This window comes from Seriola lalandi, unplaced genomic scaffold (genome assembly GCF_002814215.2).
Source record: "Seriola lalandi dorsalis isolate HSWRI2012SDOR001 ecotype SW California unplaced genomic scaffold, Sedor1 jcf7180002054630, whole genome shotgun sequence".
Taxonomy (NCBI): Eukaryota; Metazoa; Chordata; class Actinopteri; order Carangiformes; family Carangidae; genus Seriola; species Seriola lalandi.
This window is the reverse complement of record NW_019525183.1, coordinates 624,496-640,246: the sequence shown is the minus strand read 5'-3', so window position 1 is coordinate 640,246 and position 15,751 is coordinate 624,496. Positions and strand designations below refer to the sequence as shown.

The window sequence follows — 15,751 nt, the reverse complement described above, 5'->3', positions numbered from 1 at the left end:
TGTTAAGCTAATGGCCTGGTAAAATAACTTCTGACCCATATGTTAAGATGTTGGTCTCAAATTTGATAGTGACAATAGGGAATACTTTTCAAAGGGGGAAACAGATTTGCACACACCTGCTGCATATCATGAATGTATTTCCCAAAAGGCTATACAGAGTTGAAAGTAACGAGTAAACTAGAGCAGAAATGGGGTCTGTCGTGTTTATTGGCAGTGCGGTGTGCCTGCTGCATCCTGGTAAATGCTGTCCGATCACCCGAGACACCAGGCATTTGCTGACAGATATCAGTTGTTTCAACAGAGCAGCCATGCTTTATTAGGACACCTAGACCAACAACAAATGTTTAAATTAAAGCTTTCAACCAAACAGTCATGGATGGTGACCTGATGCCTTCTGTGGACAGCTGCAAATGTTTATCTCACCTTTACAAAATCCAAAAATATACATATGCATGTTGTACAGACTTTAGTTTATTAGGAAGGTAAAACTAATGAAACAGTCCTGCAATAAATCCTACTTTAAAATTTTAATGTTTAGTTTGGTGCCATTATATTATTATACAGAGGTGGACAAATATCAAACACCTCTGTATGCTCCAACAGCACCACGAACTAAACACTATAATTTTCATGAAGGTAGGATTTATTGCAGGGCAGTTGCATTAATTTTAGCTAAGTGTACTTTAACTGGCAAGGAAGCATAGTTCCACAACTCACTGGAATATGTGTGTTTTCTCTACACATAATGGCTGTAGTAAATTCACTTCAAATTCAATGGGCCCATTTGCTGACATTGAAGTTGGCAGTTTAAATCCCCAGTCCAGCTGGGAACACCTAGCTAGGGTAAATAATTAATGATTTTTTGCTGTTGAAACTCATCTATGTGAAGCTGGACACTTGAATTAAAACTCAAGACTTCCACTGTAAGGCTAAGTGCAATTTTCTTTGCCAAGTCCAGCTTTTTTTCAAAATTTTACTTTTAAAGAAAAAGCCTTTTCTGAGGCGCTTCACACAAACAGTACAGGTTTGATTTCTAGAGTAAGATCACTCATCTTTGACCTTTAGCTCGGATATGAGCAGAAGGGCTGTAATGTAAAGGAAACCTTCAGCAAGGTGGGAGAGATTATAGTGAACTACAATTGACAAAAGCTGTGTCTGTCCTTGAATTGCATGGCTGTCTAAAGTGACAGAAAACCACATGATCTGATTTTCTGATTAAACACTGATGACGAGCAGCTGTGTGCCATGTGGGAAAACAAAGATTTTCAGTTTGAATTAACACTACCAGATCAGATGAGAGGGTGGGGGAGGGGGGTACCAGTGTCAGAGGAAATAATACAGTATTTACAGTGAAGAGGACTATCTGTACAAGCTGGCAAGCGAAGTGAGCGTGCTGAACAGGAAAATGTCAGAAATGAGGAGCTTCACATTAAAACTTGGTGATTTAGTCTGACTGATTCTCACAGGACAAACAACTACAGAGTCTCCAGTCTGCCTCTACCTTTCACTCTTTTTTTTTTTCCTCCATCATCCATTTAGTCTTTTCCCACACGTAGTCCTCTCTCCTCCTCTACTGGAGCATGTCCACAAAAGCGTCAAACTCGTCTATGTTTTTCTCGTAGACGGCCAGTTTCTCTGGCAGCGAGTCCTGCAGAGAGAAAATGCAAATCACAGTTACAAAGTACATTCCTTCTCTGAATCTGCTGAATCACACCATGAAAACAAAGACTACATTAACAGTAAAACAAAAAAAAAAGGCACTCTACCAGGTCATCGGCCATTGACTGGGAGCTGATGTGTAGTGAGAGGCTGGCCAGTTGTGGAGGGTTCTGAAACTCTCTGTAGAAGGTGCCCAAATCCATCGGCAGCAAGTCGTCTTTAGAGAAGGCGGGTCGCTGCAAACATTTAATAACAAAACATTGTATCCATCTTTGAGAAAAATTCTGTACTGTTAACCTGTTTCACAAACCCTATATCATGAATTATCATGGATGATATAGATTTTATACACTGTTGCACCTCTAAGGGAAGATCTGGACAGTAGTGAGTGGGTAGAGGAGACTTAAACAACAAGTACTTACAAAGTCGACCATGACGAAATCGTCCTGCTGCCCTGATCCCTCTGAGCCCTGAGAATGAAGGCTGGCCTGGAGGGGGGACGGGCAGGCAGGCGAGTCTGGAGGCTGCACCTGAACACACACACACAAAATATCTCAATAAAACCTGTGACTTTATCTGCCAAATGTTTTTTTAGTTTTATCTGTTGTCAGTTTCAAGGCAGAACTAAATATTCTGTTGTTATGAGAACACTGGAAGTCAGTTCCATTATCAGACAACACATCAAAATAAGATCTACAGTTACCATGGGGTCATTCTCCTCCGAGTCCAGGCCCCGAGGAGCAAATGCAGCAAATGGCAGATCAAGACTGGCTGCTGTTATCTACACACACACACACACACACACACACAGACACACACACACACACACACACACACACACACACACGGCTGAAGTCAGTGGACTCTTCATTGTTACGAACGTGACAAGGTCTCCTCAGACAATTCTGATGATGTTTTCTTTGTACTCATTTTAATTAACGTCACTATAAAACAATAGCGAGGATATGGTCAGATACAAAACGCCGGAAATTACCTGTGTGACGGGTTTATTGACAAAGGCTCCAACTTTCCTGGTGAACGCATTGAGAGACTCCACAGGGTCTGACGGAGAAACACTCCTCCTCCCTTCATCCCTCCTTCCTTCTCCACTCTGTGTCAGACCGTCATCATCACCGCTGGGAAGAGGAAAGAGACACGGTTAGAGCAGGTTTCAACAAGTTCATGTCTCTAAAGCTAGATAATGATCCACAAACTGGCCAACAAAAGGAAATCACTTAGTTGAGCTTGCACAACAAACAGGATGACACTCAACAACTAAACCACAAAAAAATCTTAATTAACATTTAGTTAGAAGTAGAGATGCTGAGTTCAGGAGACGTCAGGAGCAATTTACCTGCTGCCAGGTGTGTTGGCGGCATGCTCTACTGTCAGATGGGCATCTGCTCCATGATGAGGATGGGCAGGAACCAACACAACCCCGCCCTCCTTCCCAGCATGCAACATCTGAAGAGGAAAAACATGGGAAGAGTTATAGTGGATTAACTAGCTGCATTAGTCCCTCAAACTGACAAACTGCTATCTACTCTAATTATACTTCAACTCATCCTCAGTACAAGCCTCCACTACCAGTCGCCTCCAGCTACCCTGCCGGATTACAAGGCTCCATAACAAGCCACCTTTCCAATTTGGTTTTCGCAATTCACAGGAGAGGATTTTATCTTTATCGCTGACTCCTCTGTGGTGGAGGCACTCTGTCTAAATTAATATCAACAGATCTTTGGAGATATGATTACATCAGCCAGTGCTATTGGCTAAACTGATTCAGGCACTGCTATTTCTCTCAAAGGGAAGTGAACTGATGCGCATCACCTGGTTTGGATTGGCAGCAGGGTGACAAAGATCAGCAGCTCCTGCTAGAGCTGGAGGCTGGTAGGATAACCTGGAAGTGTAGAGCTAGAGAGAGAGAAACAGAGACAGAGACAAGAAGAAATATTCATCACTAAACATTAAGGATTTCAGGTTTAATTGTTTGTAGTGTAATACTGGAAGATGAGTGTGGTTTACTACTGTGGCACATGTGATGATAAAAGATTACGATGAAACAGGTCTAGTGAAGAGCAGCATTCGCATCAAACTGAAGCTACGATGCATAAAGCTCTGCACTGAAGGAAGTGATGAAACTTCAAAACACAGTCAAAAGGGATGATGGATAAAAAAAATAAAAAAAAAGTTTCTGATGCAACTCTGACACACCAAGAAGCAACACACACGCCAAAACAAAAGAGAGATCTGAGGGAACAAAAGAGTTGTTGAGTGCAATTTCGGGGTGTCTCACACACAGTCACACTCTCACAGTGACCGGTGCAGACTCACAGTGTGAGTGACAAGTCCAGGAGCCACTGGAAGCTGCAGACTGTCCAGAGGGAGGGGCTTAGACAGTTTAGAAGGAGAAGGACTCAGTGTACACACACACTGAGATAATGCAGACACACACACACACACACACACACACACACGGATAAACGAACAATAAAAGGACAACAGGAAAGAAAACAGACAAAGAGAGAAAAGAGAAAGTGAAATGAAAAACAGGTATGAAAATGGAGAGAAGTCATAAGGTAAAGAGAAAGCTGAGAACAGCCAGTGAGTGTGTCCTACCTGAGAGGGAGGGGAGGTGGAGAAGGAGGTGGTGCAGACCTCCTGTGAATCCTGAACTCCTGCAAATAGTCCGTCATCCTCATCTGGAGCTCTGGACACACACATTCATTATAATTTACCTGATAAAGTTTTTATATTATATGTCTTAGATTTACACTTTTAAACTATTTTCTACCTAAAATCTCAACAGGAAATCTTCCTTCATTCTGTTGATCCAGTTGCGTCATATGTTTAAAAAATGAAATCAGACATAAGTGAGGAAGAGCTGATGCATCCAGTGTGACCTCCAGATGATGCAATTACATCACCTAAAAGCTCTCTATTGTTTATGATGAGGCTGAGACTCAGCTGCAGCACTGTGTCTTTGGTTGCTGTTTAAACCTGGGTGGAGTTGTGGGCATCAACATCAGCATTTTCATTATAAAATGAAAGTTACTTTCACCTGCAGAGCTTTGCGTAGCTACCTGTAGTTGCAGGGGTGTCCCACATTTGCAGGACGCAGATTGCTGCCCGGAGGGTCCACAAAGTGATCCACGATGATCCCCATGATAGGAGCTGACCGCTCAAACTGCCTGCAGAGGACGACAGAATGTTTTCATATATATCAGATTTTATATCTGAAATATTAGGCAATACTAACAAATGTGTTTCCACTTATAATAAGCAAACAATAACTAGTGTTAATTACCTGTTAGACATGAATGCCAGGTTGGTGCGGTAAGCACATGAAAGTGTGACTGTGCCAACAGGTGTGCCAACGACACCGACACGCACTGTCTGAAAACCTTAAAAACAAAAAGAAGCCTCAGTAAACAAAGCATTGTAGCTACTTTAATGCAGTTCACTTCAGACATGTTCGGTGCAACTTCCATTTCATTTATTCTAAATATGCTGTTTTGATAGGAACACAACTAGTGTGTAATTTATAATGTATTTGCTTCTTGTCCAGTTAATTTTTAATGTTACAGGCACACAATGTACAAAGAAGAACACCTCAGTATAATGCCTACTCTAAAATAGGTATATGTCATTGTGAGTGCATGATCTGGTGCACACTGGCTTTAAAGCCACTAGAGGCTCTTGCTGTCAGTGATTTAGGACATGTCAGTCAAGACGCTGAGTTTACAGTTACCTTCCCCTAATCCACTCAGCTGGACTTCCCCGAAGTAAATCCTGGAGAGACAGAAACCACACAAACATGTAACTTTAGACATCTGGAATGAACATTTTCTTGGAAAATAAGGCTAGAAATAAAAGCAGTGCAGCTGCAGACAAAATAGAGATGATAAAAGTCGGTGTAAGTTGACAGTAAGACAGATAAACCTATTTAACAGGACAAAGACAGAGACGTCCACACACCTGTATAATATGACATAGTCGTGTCCCTGCTTTCTGGACAGTTTGTAGGCAGGTGTCACTCTGGTGATGGCCAGGAGAGACTTCAGAAGGACAGACAGACGGTTGTATACTGTATATGACACCTTGATGTCCTTATCACACCTGCAACACAAACGCACAACATGACCTACATTACAACAGCACTTTAGAGATGTGATAAAACTACAAAATGTCACTAGTAACTCATTTATGACTCAACACAGCTGATGCTCGCTGCTGATGCTGTGGTCTGTATGTTATTTATACCTCTCCACAGTTCCCTCACAAACAAACTGTATGAATAGCGTAGGTATTAGACTGAGCCTAGCAGGGAGAAGCAGTCATCACAAGTGCTGCACATGATGAAGAAACCATTACAGCATCATTGTAAGGGCAACTGATTGTACTACAGATAAAGAGTTGTCGTCCAAGCATTGACAGATCTCTTATTTCATTAAACATTCCTTAACCATTTGAATAATAGAGCAATCACAATGTAAAACACACTCACTTTTCATTCATCTCCAGGCACCAAGTCTCCAACTCCATTGAGTCACCCTGAGTGGGACAGAAACAGACAGACAGATGACCAGAGGAACATAAAACAACTGGGACTAAAATAATAACTGTATTTTCATTTTTCACATTGAAAGGAGCAGATGAGTAGTCTCATGACCGAAATTCATAAAATACATAAAATGCTTTGCATGTTTTCAGCATTCAGACTCACACAGCAGTATAGCTAATGTGTGTCTTTTTGTCAATAAAATAAATCACCAACCACTCATGGTTTATAAGCCTGATACCTGGCATAATTACTTGTGATATTTTAATGAAGCTTAAAGGTTTTACCTCCGACGTCTTTAGGGAGATCTCAACACACATGGAGCGTCCGATGCCTGGAAGCTGACCAGCCAGTGCCTTCTTGGCTTCATGAGTCACCTCTGGGATGTCTTTGATTGCCAAATTAAACTAGAAATAACATCACAATGACTAAATTTTACACATGCAAAAAGACCAACAGTCATATCTACAGCTAAATAAGAGACATGTTTAAATCCAATCAATTACTGCAATAGAAAAATGGGATTAAGGAATTAGTTTACCCAGTCAGAGCCTGTAGGTGATGAGGAAGAACGAGTGCAGATTTTCTCTCCAAGACGGGCTTGGACTATCACCTGAACAGTCTACAAACACACAACCAGACATGAGAAACCAAACTGAACAGTCCTTAAAACAATCCATATGAAAATTCCTGACAGAATGATCCAGAGTAATAACAACACTCTTACTCTGGTGAAGTAATGATAAATAGTGGTAATTGAAAAAATGAACCAGTGGTTTAAGAAGTGTAACACATGACAGGCTTCAAGTATCCCTTTAGAAACCTGTAGTCAGTGACATGGCAAGATTCATATTTATCTGCACACACATGGAAAAACCTGTGCTGGGACAAAGACCATCATACAAGCCTCTTACCTTCAAGGCAAAGAACTTAATGAACTTGTCCAAGTCTTTTTTATCCTGAGGACTTAAGTCACTGTCCATGTTGACAAAACCCTGCAAGCCAACATTGCAGTTAGAGATGGACAGAAGACATACCACATGACTGTAATCCACTTTCAGATGTGTAAAACTAAAAAAACATTGTATTATTAAAATTATGAGCATAAGCTTGTTTTGCAACTGCATCCAAACCGTACTAAATTAAATTATCCTATAATTTATTGATGAGAAAAGGTGAATAAATGTAAAGTACAGTAAATGTAAATATTCACACTTTAATTCCCTCCTTTGGTTTTTTCTACAAGAAGTTCAATAACTTTAAAGATTAATTTTATTGTTTTGACGTTAACAAGCTGCCTGTAGCAATTAACATAAACTCTGCACACAATTGTTTTTAATTCTCCATAGCAAGTGAGGCCTCCACGTTGACATGAAATTAACAAGACCTGGGGGTCATGTTGGACACTGACAACCACCTTAGACTGTACACTACACCAGCTGGTACATTAAAATGTTACAATACCGCCATTTCATCGGTAATTTCTTAACGTTTGCGTTTCACGAAGGCGAAGCAGAGTCACTGGGTAGGTGATTCACTTGACAACTAGCGTTAGCCATTGGCTAATGTTAGCTAGCTAGCTGAAAACGACGCACTTTAATTTCACCACAAAGCAGCAACACTTACATTAGCGTTTCCCTTGACAATGAAGCTTCAGTAAAATAAAAACCAAGTTAACAAATGTGACTTGAAACGCCGCGCCCCACAAACATTTAAACGCTCATTTCAGATGTACACAACGTCAACAGCGGCTGTGCTACTCGTCTGTTTATCTTCTCCATGTCGACGTGTTTGGATAGCAGCACTTTCACAAAGGCACTTTCGTAGATTCTTGTTTTAAACGTATTTAAAATGTATACAGTGTCAAAAACACAAGAAACCACACTTCAGATGAGAAAAACAAACTAGATTCTTAATATCTTTTTTTTTTTTTTTTTTACAGTAAACGTCAATCTATACATAAAAGACATGGTACCAATCTCTGTGTCGAATCTGCGAACGCAACGCATGTTAGGTGTTCCTGTGGCTTGTTTTGGTTGACAAATGCTGCATGACTTAGGTAAAGTAAGCGATTTTTTCTAAATAATGCATAAATGAACAATGCCTTCTTTTTCAGTTATGGCCATTTGCCTACGTGAATTCTTAGAGTTGTTTCCACGGGCACGCAAAATTGAAATTAGGACATTTTAAACACTAGGTAGCTAACTAGCTTACGTTAGCTGCATACTGATGATACGCTTTTAAACATGAGAACAGTTTTTCATGTTTTCAAAAACCTATCATTTTATAGGTTAGAGTCGACAATGAAAGGGGTAAATATGTCTAAATGTAATAGACACAATGAGCTCGATAGCCAGGTTTATCTCAATTCTATGTCTATGCAAACATACAGCAGCACAATTAAATGCATGCTGGAAAGTCATATCGTCACACATTTCTTCAGTGAGCAAAGGTTATATTGGCACCAAAATACAATGAAACTAAATGAAACTGCAGTGACATGTATTTGCAATATACAGCGCAAAAAGATATAATTTGTAAGGTAAGAAATAGAGAATTGGCAGTATCAATAGGTGTAAATGAAAAACATAACGGGACAACCTTGAAGCAGATTGTTATTTGTGGAAATGACTGTGTTTACAGAATGTAAATATATCACCATAAATGCCAAATAAGATTATAACAAGAATCCCATAATGCATCCAACTTATTTATTAATGTAAATGTATAACTACCTACAGCATGGCGATCCCTATAGCCATCTTGGACTGTGATCTACTCTTACATGGTCGAGGTCATAAGACCCTGGACCGCTTTGACCTGGACTCTGTCTCAGATAACTTCCTCCTAACACAATTTGGCTTCCCCAGAGAGTTTATTCTGTTTCTGGTGGAATTACTCAGAGAGGTGAGTATGTCCTCATCCTCAGTTTTTATTTCGCACTTAAAATAAACGTAGGTCTTTCTCAAATCTGCATAAACTACTATGTCGTGTTTCTCTTGTTATGTCTGTGTATTAGGCTCTATGTAGACGTACCCAGCGGTCCAGAGCCATCAGTCCTGAGGTCCAGGTATTGGCTGCTTTGGGCTTTTACACATCTGGCTCATTCCAGACATCTATGGGAGATACTATCGGGATCAGCCAGGCTTCGATGTCAAGATGTGTGTCCAATGTGACCAAAGCCCTGGTGGAGAAAGCTCCTCAGTTCATCATGTTCAACAGGTATGACACCATGCTATTGAACTGGTTTACAGAGATGACCTTTGTTCCTGTGGTATTAATATGCAGCTGTTGCATATATAGACAGATATTAAGAGTAAAAAGCATAAATTAAGCTTTATAGAAAGAGGAGGAAATGCATAATAACACAAATAGTTGTCCAAACAGGGATCCCTCCAGCAGAGAGCAGTCCTTCCAGGAGTTTCAGAGAGTTGCAGGATTTCCAGGAGTTCTGGGGGTGCTGGACTGTGTTCAGGTTTATTGTATTATACTATATCAACACTTTTGATCACTATGTATGTATTTGATGGTGACTGATCCCTCTTTCTCCCTGTTCTTTGCTCTTGATCTCCAGGTTGCCATCAAAGCTCCAAACAGCGAAGACTCGTCGTATGTGAACAAGAAGGGGTTTCACTCTGTGGGCTGCCAGCTGGTTTGTGATGCCCGAGGACTGTTACTCAGCGCAGAGACCCACTGGCCCGGTGGACTCAAAGACACCGATGTTCTAGAAAGATCTGCTCTCCACAAACAGCTGCAGGACACAGAGAAGGGCTGGCTGCTGGGTGAGATGCAGATTATAATCTTCCTGCATCACTCTGTAAAATCCCCTCGAGTTATATGTTGGTACAGAGGTAAGAGGTTTCCTGTTTCCTAGGTGACTGTCGTTACCCTCTGAGGAAGTGGTTGATGACCCCGGTTGACAAACCAGAATCCCCTGCAGAGTTTCGATATAATCTGGCCCACACTGCTACACATGAGATAGTGGACAGAACCTTCAGAGCCATCCAGACCAGATTCAGATGTCTAGATGGCACCAAAGGATACCTACAGGTACTTTCTTCTATTCTAGTCTGTTTTATTCCACTCTGTTCTATTCTGTTTCAAATATGTCACTGCCCAGTAATACATCAGAATGTATTTTGCAATTTTACATTTCTACAAACCACACTAAAAAATGGGTTCAGTTTTTCATTCACATTATGAGAAGTGTCATACATTTATCAAGGCCTCTGTTGTCATCTCCTGTGTAGTATTCTCCAGAGAGGAGCTCGTCCATCCTGCTGGCCTGCTGTGTCCTCCACAACGCCTCCCTGCAGTCTGGACTAGACGCCTGGACCCTGGAGAGGACCGACCCTCTGGAGCAGCCCGAGAGCCTGGAACAGAGACCTGAGGACCGCGACAGCCAGGCAGAGGACCTCAGACAACAGCTCATACTCAAACACTTCAGCTAAAGCACTGGCTGGACTCGGGACTCAAGTCGAGTTCATGAAGACGTCAAAGAGATGAAGATTATGTCAAGACTGGAACCAGAGCAAATCAAGTCACAAAAGTCACATATAAAGCAAGAACTTCTATAGACGCAGTGTTGCTGATGCAGTTTTTTAATATTTTGCTGGTTTCTACTCTACTGACTACACTAAGATAATATAGTTATATATGGAGGAACATGCAAGACACTATACAACAAACCAAGACAACATTATATCCAAACACATTTCAAACAACTGAACTCATTGGGAAGTGCTGGATTATTCTCTCTGGACTCCAAATGTTCATGGAGATGTTAGAATAATCAAGCACTTGCTGGTGTTGTACAACTATTCAAACTGTGTGAAGCTACTGTGTCGTCCAGGTTTCTTTACAAGTGGAAAAAGTCACCCTCCCTGCTATTTTTTAAAATCCCTCCCCACCTTCTTCCCCAAATATCCACTGTTTTTTCTCCTATTTTTTCCCTTTCCCACGTAATTCCACAGGTTAAAATCTTGGACTATGTCACAATACAAAAACAAGGCCCTTTATTTACAACATCTGCACATTAAGTTGTCATTATTTATGTACACTGGTGCATTAAGACTGTTAAAGGCGAGAATGACAGGATGGTTGTGCAACGGGCTGCAGTCACGTGATGTCTTTGTGTACGCTTAGCATGAGGGACACAAAATGAAATGAACAGAGAAGAAAAATAGAAAATCTTAGTGAACTGTAATGTTGTGAAGATCAAAAAGGATTTCTGGATGTTTTATGGTCAGAGTTTGTAATTGTTTCCTCAAGGATTTGGACTGGGACAGTGAAACATCTGTTTTCATAACTTTTAATTTGAAGGAATACCATGACGAGTATCATTGATTTTTCTCACATTGTCAGAATAGTGGTGAAGAAATAAAAACTTTTTTCTAATGTCCTGGTGTTCCTTCAAATTGTGGAGAGAACAAAGCTAGCGGTGTTTTACTTCCTGGAATGTTTTAGTCCCCTGATTGGCTTCATCAATATATACACACTTTCTACAAACAGGAATAAATACAACATGCACTGCTGTCGCATGAGCTCATTTAGTTAATGTTTTAGATGTTTCCTCTGCTGCTTCGAGGTCATAGGATGTTTTTATAGCAGAAAAATATTTATATTACACATTATTGACCGTATTATAATTTTTACAGGTTTGCAGTTGGTTTGTGATAAATTTCTTTGGCTTTCTGGGTCAAGAACTTTAACTTCTGGGTAAAATTGGATTTTTTTCAATTGATTTTTAAATCATAAGGGAATAAAAAAGACCTGCAGAGGTTTTCATACGACAGCAGTGAAACATAAAGACTGTATTACAGTTAAAAGACACAAACAGATCATGTCAAAGTTTTACAATCCATGACACACCATGTAAACTACACACCATCATGTAAAACTTCACATCATCCTAAATGCCAAAACACAACATACAATTCCTTTTTTTTTTTTGCATAAAATAAATATGCCCTTTTTTGATGCTCAGAATATATTATAAGTTGTATTTTTGTGTTTTTTTTGTAAACATTATTTAGAAAAATGAGACAATAAGATAAACTAACTTTAAAAACATTTCATTATTTCTTTTTTTGTTGCATAAATTAAATATGCTCTTTTTTGATGCTGCAAATATATTACATATACAATTTTTTAATTCCATAAAAATACTTTTATGTCATTCTTTCCCAACCTCTGTCAGAACCCCTTTAATGGTCCCTGGATATGAAAATATGGTTTCCTGCCCAAAAATAATATAGAGTTGTGGTCAGAATTTGAAAGTGAAAAACTACAACTTTAAAAAATGTAAAAATAAAACACATTACATGTTTATGTGTAACTCTAACTGAAAACCCATTACACAACTGGCTTTTCAAGCTGTTCTAACCAAAGCTGGCTCATAGCCAAGGTGATTTTGCCACAAAGCTTTTACTGCGATGCCCCCAAATACATTGAGAGGCATGTGAAATAAAATGTTTGGATTCTGAACATTCATCCAGTCCCTCAAGAGACTGGGGCCAGCTCTGATTTAAACAGTGTGTAATCTAGTTAGAGTTACATTTCCGCCTCTATAATCGTCTGTGTGGACATTAGGTGTAAGGCCAAGTTAGTCATATTTGACTGAAGCAAGTGAAAGGCACTTTTACACAGGATGTGTTTGTAGCAACTCATGTTGCATTCAAATGTGCTGTTCTAAAAGAGCTGAAATGATTACTCGATTAGCTGATGACAGAAAATGAATCAGCGACAATTCTGATAATCGATTAATCACCAAGGAAAAATGCCAAGAATTCTGTCTTTAGTTTCTCAAATGTGAGAATCTGAAAAAAAAAAGACATTTAAAGATGTCACTTTGACCTCTTGGAGACTGTGACAGGCCTTTTTCACAATTGTTTTACATTTTCTGGACTAAGTGATTAATTGATTAGTCAAAAGAATAACTGATAGATGACTCGATAATCACGATAATCATTTGTTGCAGCCCTTGATTAACATAAAGTAAGTGATTGGTTAAAAATTAAAGCAACGATCCAATGTAGTGGATCTAGAGTACTAACACCACATTCTAACATACACCAAAATCCCACAGTGGAGGTCCGTCAAGTTTCCATATTTATGTTTTTGGGTATAAAGGTGCAGGATGTATCACTGTTTTCTCTTTGCTACATGGCGAGAGTGGCTGTTTTAGGTCTGTCATGACCATGTTTTTCATGTAATGTACGGTTGTTTAAGCTGAATATGGATGGATTAGTTGGGTATTGAATGAATTATTCTGTATTTAAATGCATAAAAATGGAAACTCCAATAATAAGGTCCCTTTAAAATCAAGTATTCAGGTGTAGCAGAGTCTGCTGAAGCAGAGAAGTGAAGCGTTACGTACGAGCAGGACGCTGGCTGTGGAGGATGAGTCGTGAAGTCTTGAAGCAGAGAAAGTCACTCGCTAGAAGGGATGATGATGATGATGATGATGATGATGGACTTGCTGACAGAGTAATGTAGACACAGGTATGTTTTGGTCCAGTTGGATGTTGATATGAAGCCTGCTGAGCTCAGGACTCCGGAGGTTTTGGCTTTTTTAGGGGTCAGAGGTGAGAAGTCATGGGAGGAGGGGTCATGCGGTCTGTCAGAAAAACTCTGAGACTCCGTCTGGTTTTGTTTCTCTGAGGACAGAAGAGAGGAAATGAATTAATACTGTTTGATATGTAACAGAGAGAGATCACAGTATCAGTGGAGTGTGGTTCACACCTCCGGTCTAACTTGGGCCCAGTTGTCTGGTTGCTGTGGGCGTCAGCTGTGTAACGGCTTGTCTGGATGTGGGAGTGGGCTTCTGACTGTAGCCTCTCCCCTTCTGTCACTGAACTCTCCTCCAGTGGAGCCCCTTCATTGTAGAAGAGCAGGCTGCGGGAACGCACTGCAACACAAACACGCAGCAGTTTTCATGCTGTACATGTGAACATTTTTAAAATAGAATTAGAGCATTTGTATGCACTCATTTATCAAACATTATATTTGCTGTTTGAAGCTTTGTTTCAGTGCGATGGTTTTCAGTTTTTCTGACTTAAATTATTGTAAATTGAATATCTTCAGGGACATTTTAGGACATCATCTTGTAGAATTTCAGTTTGGGTACAGTCTAGCAGACCTTTTCTCTCACCACTCACAGGATGGGTCTTGGCACAACAGAGTGGTATTTAACATGATGACCGCCTGACTTCAGTGGTGGAAGTGGTTAAAGGAAGTGAATTTATAGGGAGGTGGAATGCATTTTAAGTCTTGAACTATAGACTGTTGAAATCTTGCCCTGAACGTCACAAACTGGTCATATACTGTCCACTGGGATGGTTTATTTCTAGACCTACCCTGACTGGTGGTGTAGAGGTCCGCTGACGGAAGAGGGGGAGGAGAGGAGGAAGAAGAGGTGGAGGACAAAGAGGAGGCGTGAGTGAGGAAGGAGAGGGGTGAGAGGCAGGGGGAGAAGGAGCCCAACACCAGGACAAAACACACAGCCACCATCTGCACAGAGAGAGGAACAAAACACTCCCGTCAATATATAATCATTATGTATATATTTTTTGTGTGTGAAGAACTTTAGAACTGCAGAAGTATTTACCATGAGGCATGTCCCTGTTTGAGTTGAGGCCATTTTACAAGAACGGGGAACAACTTTCCCTGAAATCAATGACTGGAGCTTCTGGAGCTGCTGTAGCAGAGACCTAGAGAGAACAAGACAGATACATTACAGAAGAATATTAAATAGCTGCTTTGTGTTAGAGTTATCCCCAGTATAAAAGAGCAGGAAGCAGTTTAAAGCCTATTGCCTTAGTCAAGGGCAGCCAGAGAACTTCTAATACAGGTGCCTTGGAGCACTTGGAGGAATCCAACACCTCAAGGAAGTTCAACCTGTTAAAATTCTTATATTTCAGTATTTCCAGATGGTCAAGGTCGGGATTAGAGCCTGATGATTTGTGCAGAGTCTGAGAGGAAGAGCAGCCTAAGAGGTTAAACTCGGGGCAGGAAGCACCCCTGTGATTCTGTCTCTTTAATGAGTATGTGTTTATGTCCATAGTGTGTGCATTCACACACATGGCTCGACTGTCCATCCACCACTAAGTACAGTATACTCAGCACATGTAAAGCCATTGGAAACCACAGGAAGAGTTACGCACACACTGAGACGTAGAGTTTATTTCACCTAAAATCTACGATGTCCCTCCAGAGAGTTTCTCTCCCCTTGTGTGCTGCTCCACTCTGGGTTGATTACAGTAAACTTTAACCACCTGATCTGCTGCTGTTTTGCCAGTTAGTAAAGAGCAGTAGAGTTGAACAGTGTACCGGAGGTAAAACACTTCGATAAAGTATATCAGTGGGATCTGGAGAGCAGGGTTCTGATGGTATGAGCTGTCAGGGGCTGTGAGGACACACTCTCGCCACTGAGTGGAGACAGAGAGCCAGTTACTGCCGCACACAGCGAACCAGCCCTCAGCAAGTCATTGAGTCATGTGATGAGTTAGAAACTAAACCAGACACTAAACG

The 15,751-nt window shown here is 40.5% G+C and overlaps 3 protein-coding genes across 4 annotated transcripts in view; 1 reads left to right on the top strand and 2 right to left on the bottom strand.

Annotated features, from left to right (window-relative positions):
- Positions 1-189: 189 nt before the first annotated feature.
- On the bottom strand, positions 190-8,016 carry atg13 (ATG13 autophagy related 13 homolog (S. cerevisiae)). 2 transcript variants are annotated; one of them, XM_023420311.2, is made up of 18 exons: positions 7,847-8,016; positions 7,135-7,215; positions 6,762-6,842; positions 6,508-6,627; positions 6,167-6,213; positions 5,638-5,778; positions 5,411-5,451; positions 4,967-5,063; positions 4,743-4,850; positions 4,279-4,369; positions 3,994-4,092; positions 3,490-3,573; positions 3,014-3,123; positions 2,654-2,795; positions 2,363-2,440; positions 2,082-2,189; positions 1,767-1,895; positions 190-1,648 (listed from the first exon to the last, which is right to left on the bottom strand). In XM_023420311.2, the coding sequence occupies exons 2-18, from the start codon at positions 7,201-7,203 to the stop codon at positions 1,571-1,573; spliced, it is 1,623 nt and encodes a 540-aa protein (XP_023276079.1). In that variant the 5' UTR covers positions 7,204-7,215; positions 7,847-8,016; the 3' UTR covers positions 190-1,570. The 2 variants fall into 2 exon arrangements, with proteins under 2 accessions (XP_023276079.1, XP_023276080.1); XM_023420312.2 differs by lacking the exon at positions 3,994-4,092.
- A 197-nt stretch (positions 8,017-8,213) lies between these two features.
- On the top strand, positions 8,214-12,212 carry harbi1 (harbinger transposase derived 1). The gene is made up of 7 exons (XM_023420251.2): positions 8,214-8,279; positions 8,962-9,127; positions 9,240-9,442; positions 9,608-9,695; positions 9,795-10,002; positions 10,095-10,270; positions 10,471-12,212. The coding sequence occupies exons 2-7, from the start codon at positions 8,963-8,965 to the stop codon at positions 10,669-10,671; spliced, it is 1,041 nt and encodes a 346-aa protein (XP_023276019.1). The 5' UTR covers positions 8,214-8,279; position 8,962; the 3' UTR covers positions 10,672-12,212.
- The window catches only part of creb3l1 (cAMP responsive element binding protein 3-like 1), a 32,921-nt gene continuing 27,975 nt past the window's right edge, over positions 10,806-15,751 (bottom strand). The window contains exons 10-13 of the mRNA XM_023420250.2: positions 14,829-14,931; positions 14,578-14,731; positions 13,964-14,129; positions 10,806-13,878 (exon numbers count right to left, since the gene is read on the bottom strand). Of these exons, the coding sequence (XP_023276018.1) occupies positions 13,842-13,878; positions 13,964-14,129; positions 14,578-14,731; positions 14,829-14,931 (460 nt within the window). The 3' untranslated portion in view covers positions 10,806-13,841. The remainder of the gene's footprint in view (positions 13,879-13,963; positions 14,130-14,577; positions 14,732-14,828; positions 14,932-15,751) is intronic.